Genomic DNA, 15116 nt, shown 5'->3' on the forward strand with positions numbered 1-15116 from the left:
TATCAGGTAAAGTGCCCACCCCTACTAATTAGATTGTTTGTTTTTAATAACTTACCTTTCTAACAGGGATTACTTGTGCAAGTTGAAATCATTAAATATGCAAATAACTTATTGACAGAATTTGTTTTTAATAACTTACATTTCTAATATAGATTACTTGCACAAGTTGAAATCATTAAATATGCAAATCATTTATTCACAATATGAATTACTTGTGCAAGTTGAAATCATTAAATTTTATCGATTTAGTTTACCCTTAGTCAAGATTTAGAATTAAGACAAATATTAAAAACTTTCCTTATTATTCAAACGGTAAACTTGCGCATGTTGATATCATATTTATTATATTGCTTACAAAATATTTTAATGTTTCTAATTAGATTGTTTGTTTTTAATACCTTACCTTTCTAATATGGATTACTTGCGCAAGTTAAAATCATATCATATGCAAATCATTTTTTGACAATACACATTTAATATCTTTCTTTAAACGATTTTATTATTTATTGTGCAAAATATTAAAATCATTAATATGAGAATAAATCGACTGCATATATATAGGAGACACCCAAGGTCTTAAAATACAAACATTCTCTTTTTATTCTTTAAAGTATTATTCACAAATCTCTCCTCTCGTACTATTAAAGTATTACGACAATGCTGCTTGTGTGCTAAGAAAAATGTGTTTAGACGCAAAGGCTCCTCATCTTTAGAACCTTGAATTCAACTCTTTGTGTCTTGTCTCCAAAAAGCATGTCTGGTCTATCTTTTCCATGTGTTGAATACTGGTAACGACAATATGGTCTTCCTTTTTTTCTATGTAGACCAGGTCGTGAGAGTGATAGTGATCCAGAAAACCTTGATTGAACATGCTGAGAAGCTTCGCCAAGTTAAAACAGTTCTTGAAAAGGTTCTTTAGTACTTTCTCTCTCTTTGTTGAATATTGTCTGGGAAAGTATTACATAGTATCATTTAGTAATACTATCTTATATCATTTTTTTTGTTGAATATACTATCTTATATGTAAGCTAGCATTATGCATTTTTTATTTAATTCATGAGGTCATTTTCTCACAGCAGAGAACCTTTTGGAATGGCGCAGGGAAGAAATTTCTCAGGGATATACATGAAGGTTCAACTGAAGCCGCTAAAGTGGGATGGTGAAGGCGAAGAATAAAGACCTGTAGAGGCTCTTATGATTCTTAAATACGGCGGTGTTTTAACTCACGCTGGTAGAAAACAGATGTTTACATACTCTACCATTTAATTTGTCATTATATATATATATATATATATATATATATATATATATATATATATATATATATGTTTTCCAAATATGGAAGAATTATTTAACTTATTGACGTTTAACATCACTTGCCATATAATCTAACGAATATTACAAATAACAATTTATGGAATCTATTCTCGAAATTATTGAAAGACTAATAATGTTTTATTCATTACTTTTAATATTTATAACCTATAAAATAAAATGAACGAAATTTTATATAAGATAATTATAATAGTTTTATCCTCTACTTGATGAACTGTGTTCGAATATAATTATATAATAACTATTTTAAATATTACAAAATCTAAAAATGTTTATTAATATTATTTTTAAATTATTTATCGTTGTTTAAAGAATAAATTTATCATAATTTTAAAATAATTTATAAAATGTTTACAAAATGCAAGGCAAAGTTGCACTTTCAAGAGTTAAGTCGAGATCTGGATTAAAAATCCTAATAACTGGTAAAGAAGGAAAGCCGAAGACAAAAATATTGAATGTTGTCTACAAACAAATTTTTCAGAATATTTCGTAGTCACGGTACGTAATTTTAATCTACTTTTTTTCAAATACAAATTTTAAAATATATAAACTGTTACAATTATTTATATTTTGTATTTGCCAGATGGGTTCTGATGAGTTAGGAGACCGATGACGGTATGTCAATTTAATATTATTTCATGTTCAGTAAAATTTAGAAATTTATAAATCTATCAAATAATGTTAACACGTCAAATTGCTTACAAAATTTATTTAATTTTTTGCACGTTTCTAATTGAATTTGCTTTTTTTATCCACAAATGTACTTCGTAATTTATATTATTTATGGATAATATTTTGATTTTTTTATATTTTCTTTTAATATGTCTACATAAATGTTTGTTTATCTTTTATGGAAAAATAATATTATTCACCTAAATAAAGAATTACGACACATATACAATCCTCCTATACATTAAAAAAGAGAAGTCACTTTAGTGATTTCTGCTGACATGACATTAATATAGAGCTTCTCAATAAAATTGTTATAATTCTATTGGTCGATTTTTTTGAATTTTATTTTTCATTTATTTTAATCAATCGCTTATGTAGACAAGCCCAAAACTATTGACGATTTCGTTAAGCCCATATATAGCTAGGAGATAATAATTATCGATTTAGTTTAGCATTGGGTAAAATTTAGAACTAAGACAAATATTAAAAAAAATTTCTTATTATTCAAACAGTAAATTTGCGCATGTTGATATCATATTAATTACATTTGCTTAGAAAATATTATAATGTTTCTAATTAGTAGGGGTGGACGTTCGGGTACCCGTTCGGATTCGGGTCGGGTATTTTGGATTTTCGAGTATTTCGGTATAGAGGTGTAGAACTCGTTCGAGTATTTCTGTACTTCGGGTCGGGTTCGGGTATTTTTAGTTCGGATTCGGTTATTTCAGATCGGGTTCGGATATTTAGATTTTGAAAAAAAAAATTAAAATTTTTATTTCTCAAGTTTCTTATATTTAAAAATTAAAATATTAAAAAATATGTAATATGTCTACATAAATGTTTGTTTATTATTTATGGAAAAATAATATTATTCACCTAAAATAAAGAATTACGAAACATATACAATACAATTCTAATTAATGATAATATAAAATCTGTTACTTCTAAAACTATACACTATTTATTCTATATTTTGAATGAAAATATCTTCGTAAACACACAAAATATTTTGTGACGTTGCAATTATACATACACACAATATCTGCCTGTTCATACTGACGTTACTGTGTTCCCTCTCGTAAGGTACGTGCCGAGAGAGAACACATGATGCGGACCGATCATGTTCTTATGCCCGCACAGGGTGCGGGCCGGTCACCTAGTTTATTATTAAACCGCTGCAATATCTTATAATCAACCAGTCACAAATATCCTGCAAACGCAACAATTTTCAAACGTTGTGCCAGTCATGCAAAACGCTTAATGACGCTTGGAACCGCAACCACCAGCAACCACAACCGATGCGTTTGAACCAGTCGGGTCCTAAATAAACAAACAAAGGATTATTTGAATCCTCCGTCCAAATAAACATCCTAAAATTAAAAGAAACCATTAAATAAATTATTTAGATGAAACATTTAAAGAAGGCTGAGCTAGTACAATTTCTAACAAAATCACAAGATAAATTAGAATTTATCCCAATGTAAATGCATGCTTAATTCAGCTGAAATCAATCACTGGTATTTTCTTTTGTACGTATCCACAACAATAGGTGAAGATCACAAGTCTGAAGTTCTTTGAATAACTTTTTTATTAGGTAGACAGAGGTTTGAAAATTGCTTCCTAATGACAAAAATATTTGCCATAAAAAATTACGTGTTATCATCAATTCTATAAAATTATTGATTGTTTTCTCTATTAAATAAGTGTAAAAGTCTTTTGTTGTTTTGTTACTTGTAGGCGACACAATCTACTGATTTATCTGAGTTGACAACCGGTACATCTTCTTTAGTTAGTCATAGAACGTTAGACCAACGTGTTGTCTACTTAGAATTTTAGGTGAATGTGTTGTGTATATAATGTGGTTGTGTACTTAATTCAACTGAAATCAATCATAAAAATTACACGTTATCAACAATTTTTTCTTATTTTTCTTGTTATCATTTCAATTCTTTATTAAATTTTGTTTGCGACTGCCTTCCTAATTTCTTACTTATTTTTGCCAAATATTTATTTATCTCTATAAATAGTAATACAAAGCATACAATCAATAAACCAAAAATCTATCTTAGAATTCGTTCGAATCATAATTTTATCTTATTCACTATATTGTTTGACTTAAACCAAAATATTTCTTAATCATAGTTCTCACATATTCCGGTAAATATAATCCACCCAATCTTCAAAACCTAATTATTAATAAATAGGACATCAAAAAGTTTAATAATTATTATAGATACGGGTATATATTTATATGAATATGAAATCATTATATTGATTTCTATAAATTGTTTTCTATGCATTATTTTATGCATTATATAAATATAAAAAGAATTGATCAAACATTATTACAATTTCTATAATTTTGAAAATTAGCTATCATAAAATTTTATTTGTAATATCATTTAGGTTATTTGGCAAGTGATAAAAATTATTTTTATACTTACCTTTTTATTTTGGATCTAATTAAATTAATTAAAAATTATTTAAAAAAATTTGTTCATTGTATTATGTAGTTTATAAATATAAAAAATTGATCAAACGTTATTTTTGTTTATATAATTTCAATAATTAGTTACCATAAATAATTATTTGTAATATAATTTAGATTATTTGACAAGTGATGGTAAATGGTTCTAGATTTATTTTTTTTATTTTAAATATAAATTAAAATAAATAAAATTAAAAATTGTTGACCAAGCAATTTATAACAAATATCTTAAGACTTCACAAATAATCGACATGTAAACAAAAGTCACTTAGGTGACTTCTCCTCTATGTTGTGCGGAAGCTTCATCGGACATCCGCTTTCCGCTTCGGAACCGGAATCGGAATCGAAAACTTGTGGAATCTTACAGAATCTTGCTTCCAAAACGCTTCTAAAATATTATTTCTAAAAACACGTTGGAAGCTTATGATTCCGTTTTGGAATCATGCTTCCATTTTTTTTAAACACAATGTCTTATATCAGTAAAAATATAAAATTATAGTTTCTAATTTATATAAAATTCAAATTTAATACCATTGAATAGAGAGAATATAAATATACAAATATTAAAATTAATACTATAAATTATCTTTATGCATTGAGTTTTTTTTATAAAGATAAATCATATCTTCAAATATATTATGTCAATCAGTTATAAAGTATTAAAAATAATTAATATAATAATTTATTTTAAAATTATTATAAATGAATAAATGCTTTATTTTAAATTTAAATCATATAATTTTAGTTCTAGATTTGTTAAAAATTCTTACATATGTATATATATATATATATATGGATACGCTTTCAACACGTACCTGCTTCCTAATTTTTTTTAAAAATTCGTTTATGCGCTTCCATACGCTTCCGCTTCCATGTACACCCGCTTCCGTTTCCATGTTTCTTTAATATATAGGACGATTTCTATTTTTTTATAAATGATTTATAAACTCTTATAAATGGTTTATAAACGCTTATAAATAATAAAAATAGGAGGATTTGAGAAATAAAAAAAGAATCCCTTATATATTAAAAGAGGAGCATTGGAGTTAATGCTTTCACACCAAGTTGGACACGTGTCTATTGGAGAGACACTCTCACAAATAAGTTTCCTTATTTGCTTCCTCTATAAGCGAATTCTTAAAGAGTTTCCTTATTCTACAAAAAAAAGTAACCAAGTAATGTTTTAGACTTCTAACGGGAATCGCAAAGCGGGGAGTTTTATCTTCTTCATTCTTAAGCACCTATTACTTCAAACGTAAGGTTTTCAAAGAAACCTTCGAAGTTCTACGTGGAGACCGACTTAGGAAACGACGACCAAGTGACCCCGAAGCTCGGAACGTTTAGACACGCCGGGGTTGAAGACGAGCCGCTCTCTCATCTTCAGACGAGACATGACCATTCATCTGAAAGAAGAACGCATCAGGAACACTTTGAAGACGAGAAAAATCTGTATCATGTTCCAACGACACACGACATCATGAACTCCATTCTGTCCTCTTGAGTAACACTTTGAAGACCATCGTCGGTCGTGGCGCGTCCGTGCACATCGCTGGGGTTTAGGTGGATAACTTCTCCAACGTCTGATTTGAGACGTTCTGCGAAATCGCTGGACGGTTACAGTGTGTCGTTCTTCGGAGGGCTGCGCAAAGACATGAAGCACCATGATATAATGTGTTTGACGGCTCCCCACTGCATAATACATTGAAGCTCCCCACTGCATGACACATTGCGAAGCTCCCCACTGCATAACACATTGAAGACATGATGCATCATGATATCCGCGGGGTTATTGATGCTATAATGTGCTCGACGGTGATTACTCTGTCTACCAATTACATGACGCATCATGATATAAGGTCATAAACCTTGGCCATAGTGATACTTACACTCGTGAGAAGAATGCACATACTATGAGATTAAATGAACTATAAAGAGTATCATCACTCTCTCTAATATTGTTCTTCAACGTGACTTCTTCTTCTCACATAACTTTGTTCTTCAATGTGTCAATCTATGTGCATGCTTGCGATATAAAGACTATAGAGGAGTATGGAGAATCCCAATAGGAGTGATCGAAAGATAAGATGACGACGTCCCAAGAAGAGAAATCCATTTATCTGTTACTCAAGAGGACATAACGGAGAAGATGATGACGTCTTTTCCTTTTCTCTTATAAGGGATTTGTTGTACTATATTCAACGTCCCATTAGTTTGTTACGTGAGAACTCTGTATAAGAAAGAGTTTAACATAACGTAGATATTGTAGCTATAGCGATTTTAATTGAATTAATGAACCGAACCGGTTGGTTCCGAGTTGGAAAATCAATTGAAATCTGCGAATATAACCAATTCGTTGGTTGCTGGCCAAGGCAAAAAATATATGATAATCAACTAATATAATCTGTTTATGGCAATATACGTATATCGTAGTGTGCTGGCCGAAATGTAACTTTCTGTTATCGTAGTGTGCTGCCCGAAATATATTCTAAGTTTCAAATTAAGAAGTTAGGTGCTGACAAAAAAAAAAGTAAGGTTTTCCCTTTTCAGTTTTATATTTGTGATTTTTAGATTTTGATGAAGATTTCATTATGTCACCTGAAGAAAATGAAGTGAACGATGGTAGAGAGAACCAAAATTAGTTGATGTGATTCGGTGTTAGTTTATTTCCGTTATTGACAATTTATTACAATGATCTTTCACTTTGAGTTTATTTTAAATTTGAAGTTTAATTTATTATTCAAATTAGAAATATAAATATTTATGATTTTTATATCTTAAATTTTTTAGATGTCATAACTTTTACTTTGTTACAGAAAATTTTAAGTAGTCTAAACTATTTTTTGATATTTTGTAGGTAAAATGAAAATAAAAATATCAAAACTAAAGTTAAGTATTTTCTAAATACCTTTTAAACATAAAATATATACATATCCAAACTATTATTTTATGTTTTAAATACATTTAGAAAATATCAAACTATAGTTTTTATATTTTTATTTTCATAGCTAATATAATATTATATAATAAAATTAATTCATTTATTAACCCAAGATTCACCCGCGGTCGATCCACTGACCCATCGATCCGGTAAGTCCTTTTAACATAATGAGAAAGAAGGTTTTTGGATAAGCTTTAAGAAGTAAGAACATGCTAACGTTTATAATGGTTGTTAATGTTAACATGGTCACATTAAAAGATACAAAAGCCGGCAATACCACTCTGAGGTTGACTTAAATAATAATCAAAATTATTTTAAAATTTTGACAATATTTACGATGATGCTGGTGAATTTTTCTGATCACTTAATAAAAACTTTGAATTTTCTATTTTTTATAACTTATAGTATGTGGTCCTTATTTATTAGCTATTGATAATATAATAAGTTTGAAACACTCATATACTGAAGCCTATGAATTTTCGATGGAGGATTTTCTACACCGAATTCTATAGAAGAATAATGTATCTTTCAATTAATGATTGCTTAAGATATTTATTATATATTTATTTAAAAAGTGAAGATGATCGCATTAAATCTAACTGATTGTATCAGGTAAGATATCAAGTTTTTTACATAAAGTTTGCAATAATCGATATATATTCCAACTACATATCTATCACTGAAAGAAAGAAAAACGAAAAAATCAGTTTAATTGAACAAACCAAAATAAATACAGCTTCCGAATGGTTGTTATATTTTAAAAGAGTTAAATCTAAAAAAATCCAACCTAAAACCAAATCGATGTCCACACTAAACAGATCTAATATCTTCTTATCTTATAAATATTAAAATTAATAATTTTACTCCGCGCAAGGCGCGGGTTATCACCTAGTATAACATTTAAATTGATATAACCTTATTCCATGGTAGATTATGTCACAAGCTCATTGTCGGTAATGGTAACGAGAGGAATCTATATATGTTCGACATGGCAAAGCTCTTCCTCGAGAATTTGCCAATAAGCTTGGGAAATTTAGAATGATCATATATGCTACAAAATAATAGTTCTCCGTTGCAATTGTAAAATTGTGTTATGGTATGCCAAAATATTTTTATTTCAAGGTATGCCAAAATATTTTTCAGAGTAAAATGTTAACTGTGTAGAGAGTTCAAACTGAGACGATATTTTCATTCAGAAGAGGTTGTTTCAAGGTCGCTATTACAAAATCATGGTCCTACAATCATTTCATTGGTCTTCTTCCAATAACATGAGAGAACTAATAGACAAAAGTCAATATATTGTCGTTGTTTCCTTAAAAATTTCATGTTCGTTATAAATAAGGACACTTGGCGTGAACAAAGGCGAGAACAAAGGCGAGACGTGAGTAGTATTAGTTGAATTTTGTGAGCGGCTAAGAATGTACCTATTGAGTCCAACGGTTCAGATTTCATCGCACGACATTTTTGCTAGCTCCCTATTTAACGAGCGAGAGACGACGAAGTCTCCTCAGAGTTGCATGCATTGCACATACATACGTAAGAAGATTATTAAAAATTAACAAACCAGGAAGAACAAGAAAGAAATCGAGATAATGTCGTGGCAAACTTACGTTGATGAGCATTTGATGTGCGATGTTGGTGATGGCCAAGGTCACCACCTCACCTCTGCCGCCATCATCGGCCTTGACGGTAGTGTTTGGGCTCAGAGCGCTAATTTTCCTCAGGTAACTCTCTGTATCCTCCTTGATCGTCCATTAATGCCTTCTTCGATTCCAACTTGCATATAACCGTTTCAAACTATATTGTAGGCTCTGCGTGTTTAATTAAATATATATAGCAAGTGTATAACTGTATTTGACATTTTCTTACTGGTTATTTCTAAATGTACCAAGTTCCTGATTTTGGATATGGTTAAACAATTGTTTTCAAACAAAAAATAGCTGATGATTTATCCTCTTCAAACAGTTCAAGCCTCAAGAGATGACAGATATCATGAAAGATTTCGATGAGCCAGGCCACCTTGCTCCCACAGGCTTGTTCCTTGCAGGACTAAAGTATATGGTTATTCAAGGCGAGCCTAATGCTGTCATCCGTGGCAAGAAGGTATACTAATTAGGAGAATTTCCAATGTTTTTTTTTTTGCATCTGCAAAAATAGTTTAGAGAACTCAAATTAAAAAAAAAGCTAATTTCTGAAAGTTTAGCTCTTTTATCTCATATACATGCAAATGCAGACGTAGAAACTGCATATGAAACAATGGATACTCTAAGCTTGGATTATTTCTTTGCTTTTGCATATACATTTAGTACACTTTTTCCATGTAAGCTCAAATATTACATATTTAAGATTCTTTTTTTGTTAAGTGTAAATGTAAATGGCAAACGCAAAAGGAATTCACAATTGCGTTTGAAGCTTGAAACATGTTATGTAATTCAAAATGGTAAGTTAAATATAAAAATGATCCATGCAAATGCAAACGTAAACACATAAAATGCATTTGAAACAATTCATGCCTAAGATTAGGAGAATCAACTTTTGCAAAGATGGTCAAATATATAATCACTTGATATCTGGTGTTATGAATTTGGTTTCCAAACTCAAAAACGTTATTAGCGGTTGAGACTTGTGGGATTCTTATTATAACTTGTGCAGGGAGCTGGAGGAATCACGATCAAGAAAACAGGACAATCGATGGTGTTTGGTCTGTACGAAGAACCAGTGACTCCAGGACAATGTAACATGGTCGTGGAGAGGTTGGGTGATTACTTGATCGAACAGGATCTCTGAAGAATGATCCAGTTCCAGTCCTTTAAACCATTGTTTTACTATTTTTTTTTTTGGTTGGTTGTATGTTTTTTTCTAATTTAATTTTGAGTCTTTCTGCTTAAAGTTTAAAAGAAAGTTGAACTTGAGGTTGCAGATAATTATACAAAAGAAGAATCCGAAACTTAAGACTATTTACCTCTGTTTCTTGGTTTCGCAATTAAATTATTTGTTTTGATTTAATTTTCCTTGCACTTCTTTTTGCGTATATACTCACATGGTTCAGTGAATAATAAGTGAAAAAGTCGGATACGTGAATAATTTTCTTTACATTTGCACATTCTCCATCAACCTTTTTAAGAACTAACCAACCGTGGTTGCAAAGCCTTCTATCAGTTGATGTGCCTACCGCCTCCCAAGTATCATTGATCAGAGATGCCATAATAACTGTCATCATTCATAGAGTTTTCAAACTCTATATAATCCATCTTGGCGCAGACCTTTACCGAAATGTTGTTGCATCATACTAAGATTCAAACACATTCCATTATCTGGGGCTAAAGTCTAAAGATAATTTCTAATCTACGTTTATATTAGACTCCAAATGTTATTAGAGAAGACATTCTTCTCCAATACACCTTCAACCATTATACTTTGGTGTTTCTAGACATATGGATTTTGATGTGTGGAGTCATCAAAACTATTGTATCTTTATAGTTGAAGATTCTAAATTCAAAACGGCTAAGAGTTGCTTTTTTACTTATAAGAAAAAGACAAGATGATGTAAAAAAAAGACAAGATGATCATTTTCACTATCTCTAGTTCTCCACTCTTTCTTTCTCTCTTGCTTATAGGAGTTCATGATTCTAACAATATGTAACGCCCCGACAAAGCATCCCTAATGGGTCTTCACGCTCATTTTCTTGACTTGTGTGTTCCATTCATCTAACGGTGATGCATTAATTTTTAGAAAGTTCAAAAAACTTGTTTACTATCATGCAATTAGTACATGGTTTTGTTTTCTATTTTGCCTTCTCTCCCACAGTGCCACAAATCATTTCCTAGCAACTTACTGTTATTCAACTACTCAACTTTAAGTAAACTTAACTTTAAAAGTGTTTGGATAAAATATTGAAAAGATAAATTTAATTTGGTGATGTATGTAGTCAAATCAATTTTTTTTTAAAAAAATAACCATATGCCAAAAATTAAAATGTTTACAAAGTCTTTGAATCCTTGTTAAAAGAGAAAGAAAGAATAAAGCAGATTTTACATTGTTTTGGTTGAGACAACTATCACGGTATTACGGTGGAACAATAGACACCGAATTTTTATAATACGCACCCAAGACATTTTCATCGACTGATCAATAAAAAAAAATGAATAATTCATGTGATGATTATTTCCCAAGATTTTTTCTTTGAGTAAGAAAATGCTCCTAGATTTGATTATCGACTATTTCCACAAACTTATGAGAGACTGAGTATTTCAAAATCAAAGACCATCTTAATAATCTCCAAAATCTGACTTAAAACACTATAATTATTGAAAGTGATGGGGCAGATGTAAATGCAATGTTGGGTGTCACGCAATAACATAATTGTGATCTGCAAAGAGAATATCCACTCTGTATTCGGAGAGAATAGAGAAGGAACGAATGGTGGTGGGCACATTATGGCATCCCTCAACTTCTTTTTTGTGCCGAATAACTGAAAAAAATCAATAATTCAATCATGTTTACAACTCATTGTCTTAAAATAATATATTAAAGCCAAATTAACAGATAACTCTGTTCCCAAAAGTAAGATTTTATACTTATTAAAAATTTAATAAATATTTATAATTTAATTTATTTTTTACTTTATTATACACTTTCCAATAACTTTCCATCAATGAAATTTAATCAATTCAAATATTCTCAATCAATGTTCATCCGAAGTATTAAAAATTAGCTTAACAATATATAAAGTCTATATTTGTGAAACAAAAAAATCTAAAAAATTTTACTTTCGAAACGGATGAAGTATTAATTATTGTATGTAGTTATATGATATGAGCCACTGCGTTTACTCAGTGCAAGCAATTCGAAGTAGTTTCGGTTTCACTTGCAGTTAACCAAAATATAAATCATGGATTATCGTATAGAGACTATATGTATGCACATCATGTATTGTTCAAAACATTTGAGCTACTTTTAAATGTCTTTTTAACATAATTAACCGCCTCTGAATGATTCAGAATGGTATATATTGTTTCAACACAATTTGAGCTATTGGAACAAGCATGCCTGGTAAAGTGGTAAAGCATGATAATGATGGGCACCCGACTTGTTTCAAGTGTGACTGTCTCATCGTGCATTTAGCTCATATTAGCTAGTTCCAAGCGATCGCATTTTCGGCATATGTACCCAGAGGCGTGCTTACCATGGTTTTGACAAGGCTTCTGCCTTAGGCCCTTGCAAAATGTACAATTTTTAGGGCTCCTAATTTCATAAAATTATTGGTAGAGCTAAATGTATAGTTTTAGGTAGATTTTGACATGATTCTGAATTTGACTTTTGTTTTCGATGAATGTTTTTATTCTAATAAATTTCAAGATGTGTTATAACTAAAATGGAAAGAATTGATTAAAGAACTGACATGGTATAACTCACAGTTCTGATTTTAGTTTTGCTTTTGTTACTTATTATAATCTATTTTTTTTTTACCAAAAGTTAGCTAAAATGTATGTTAAAACGAATTATTTATTTTTTCTATAAATTATTTCATCAAACTATCATAATGTATAAATAAAAATATAATTTTTATCTATCATCATTTTTTAAACGACAAAATGTTCTATACTTTATCTACCATTATTTTAAATTTATGATAAAATAGTTTTGTAAGCCATGATATAAAATTTTATAAATGACTTATAAGACATATATGGACATTATAAGACATTAATAATTATAATAATATGTTATATACAAATAAAATGTTTTACATAAAAATATTATATCATTTTATCTAAAAATACCGGTTTTCTACTTATCATTTTAACCTTTACTTTTAAATTATAAATTAAAAAAAGATTATATTTCTTATTACATATTATAAAAATTTATTTTTAAATTCATCTTGAGCCCCCAAAAATTCTCGCACGGCACTGTATGTACATTTAGAATATTTGATGCAATAAGTCAGTCACCATAAGAAGATCCTGGTTGGGTTTGATACCAGGTGTCACTATCTAATTCATTAATATGAAATTTTGAATATTTTGTTTAAATATATCACATAAAAATATCAATCAATCGATGTCAAAAAAAAAACATCAATCAAAGTCAAATTATAGAAACTATACAGTAATAGTTGACAAAAAAAACTATACAGTAATATAGAATTAAAAAAATCTAAATAACGTTTTTAGAAACAGCTTATTATACAATTAACTAGTGTATGTTAGATGATATTTTCCGCTACTCAGCGAATACTTTGATTTTTTTTTTCCGTCAATTTTAATTAAAAATAAACAGGCCGAGGCCCAACATTTCCCGTCAATTACAAAGCTTAAAGCCCACATAAAAAGGCAAAAAATACAACAAAAGGCCTAAGGCCCAAACAGCTGGAACCGAACCACCTGCTTGCGACCCAAAACCGAAAGGGGTCGGACACGTGCGCATCTACGCGATCTCACCCTGTCCACCGCAACTTGATCGACGCCGCTTCGAAAGCGGCCACACTGTAACCGACGTTTCACCGGAGCTTGTAATACCGCCGAGCCTCCATAGAAAACAACTCAACGAACTCATTCCGAGCCCCCATGCACCCTCCCCAAAAGAGCGGCACCACAAATCATCTCACTCCATTCACGCTTTGTCTAAAGATCGGAGAGTTCCATCGATTAAATCGAGATCTCATCCAGAAAAGTGAAGCCGCGAACCACAGGAGCCAAGAACCAAGAACACAACCAAACAGACCAGAAAACGGGAACAAACCCTACCTCACGACAAGAAACCTAAAGCCGGCGACGCAAGACTATGGAAGCCTTCACTCCCCGGAAACAGAGCCGGCGATGGCTGAGCTGCGGAAGCCCCTACCTCCCGGAGACTAGGACCGGCGGCGACGGATCTGTATAAGCATCCATCTCCCGGATTGAAACTAAAAACTGACATGCCGACTTCACCATGCTGTGACCCTCCACACGCCCGCGTCGTTACTCCAACCGGTTATCCACCATCGCTGTCGGTACTTCACGAGATGACAACGACGATTGGGGACTTAGCCAGAGCTCGGACAAGGCGGTCGGGGAAGGCAGACCAGTAGAAGCGGAGGAAGAACATCTTGGCGAAGGACAGAGGGCTCCGGCGACGGCACGCTCGCTCACGCGCCGGCCGTCCACCGGACCCAAGGTAGATCTACTTTCTCTCTCTCTTTCTCTCTCTCTGATAGTTTGGGACAGGTACTCGAATACTTTGATTTCTCTATGTATATTTTTCTTCCCTTTATTAAATTTATAAAGATTCTCAACTTATTTACACACATGTACCATTTGTGCCTAAATTTGTTTCTATATCTTCGTGCATATCTTCTTATTAATGTTTTCAATTCCTATTTCCCATTCTAATTTTCTACTTTTCTACAACTTTTTTATAGTAAAAATATATCCCTACAACATTTTGTACATTAAGAATACATGAAGTATTAAATATTTTTTTAAAAAAATCATCAAGAAATAATAACTATATTTTTAAACTAGAATTAATTTGATTTGACAGCCTAAAACACAAAAATAGTTAAAAATTCAGCGGACAAATATTTCTTATGTTTAGATTTTTTCACAAAAATAGATGTGAATGCTTTTACAAATTTATTATTAGTAATAATAAATAGTAATTTTTAAAAAGATAATTAAATTTAAGGTAATTCTCTTAAA

General features: G+C 30.8%; 1 protein-coding gene across 1 annotated transcript; it reads left to right on the forward strand.

Annotated features, from left to right (window-relative positions):
• Positions 1 to 7351: 7351 nt before the first annotated feature.
• LOC103828280 (profilin-4) lies at positions 7352 to 14990 on the forward strand. Its single transcript, XM_009103889.3, has 3 exons — positions 7352 to 9157; positions 9399 to 9536; positions 10086 to 14990. The coding sequence occupies exons 1-3, from the start codon at positions 9026 to 9028 to the stop codon at positions 10218 to 10220; spliced, it is 405 nt and encodes a 134-aa protein (XP_009102137.1). The 5' UTR covers positions 7352 to 9025; the 3' UTR covers positions 10221 to 14990.
• Positions 14991 to 15116: the final 126 nt, after the last annotated feature.

Source organism: Brassica rapa, chromosome A07 (assembly GCF_000309985.2).
Source record: "Brassica rapa cultivar Chiifu-401-42 chromosome A07, CAAS_Brap_v3.01, whole genome shotgun sequence".
NCBI classification, from domain to species: domain Eukaryota; kingdom Viridiplantae; phylum Streptophyta; class Magnoliopsida; order Brassicales; family Brassicaceae; genus Brassica; species Brassica rapa.

Bases quoted from the DNA above. Each gene is read 5' to 3' on its own strand.
- LOC103828280 (XM_009103889.3), top strand. From the start codon at position 9,026: ATGTCGTGGCAAACTTACGTTGATGAGCATTTGATGTGCGATGTTGGT. The intron at 9,158-9,398 runs GTAACTCTCTGT...CTCTTCAAACAG, and splicing joins AGAGCGCTAATTTTCCTCAG to TTCAAGCCTCAAGAGATGAC. The intron at 9,537-10,085 runs GTATACTAATTA...TAACTTGTGCAG, and splicing joins CTGTCATCCGTGGCAAGAAG to GGAGCTGGAGGAATCACGAT.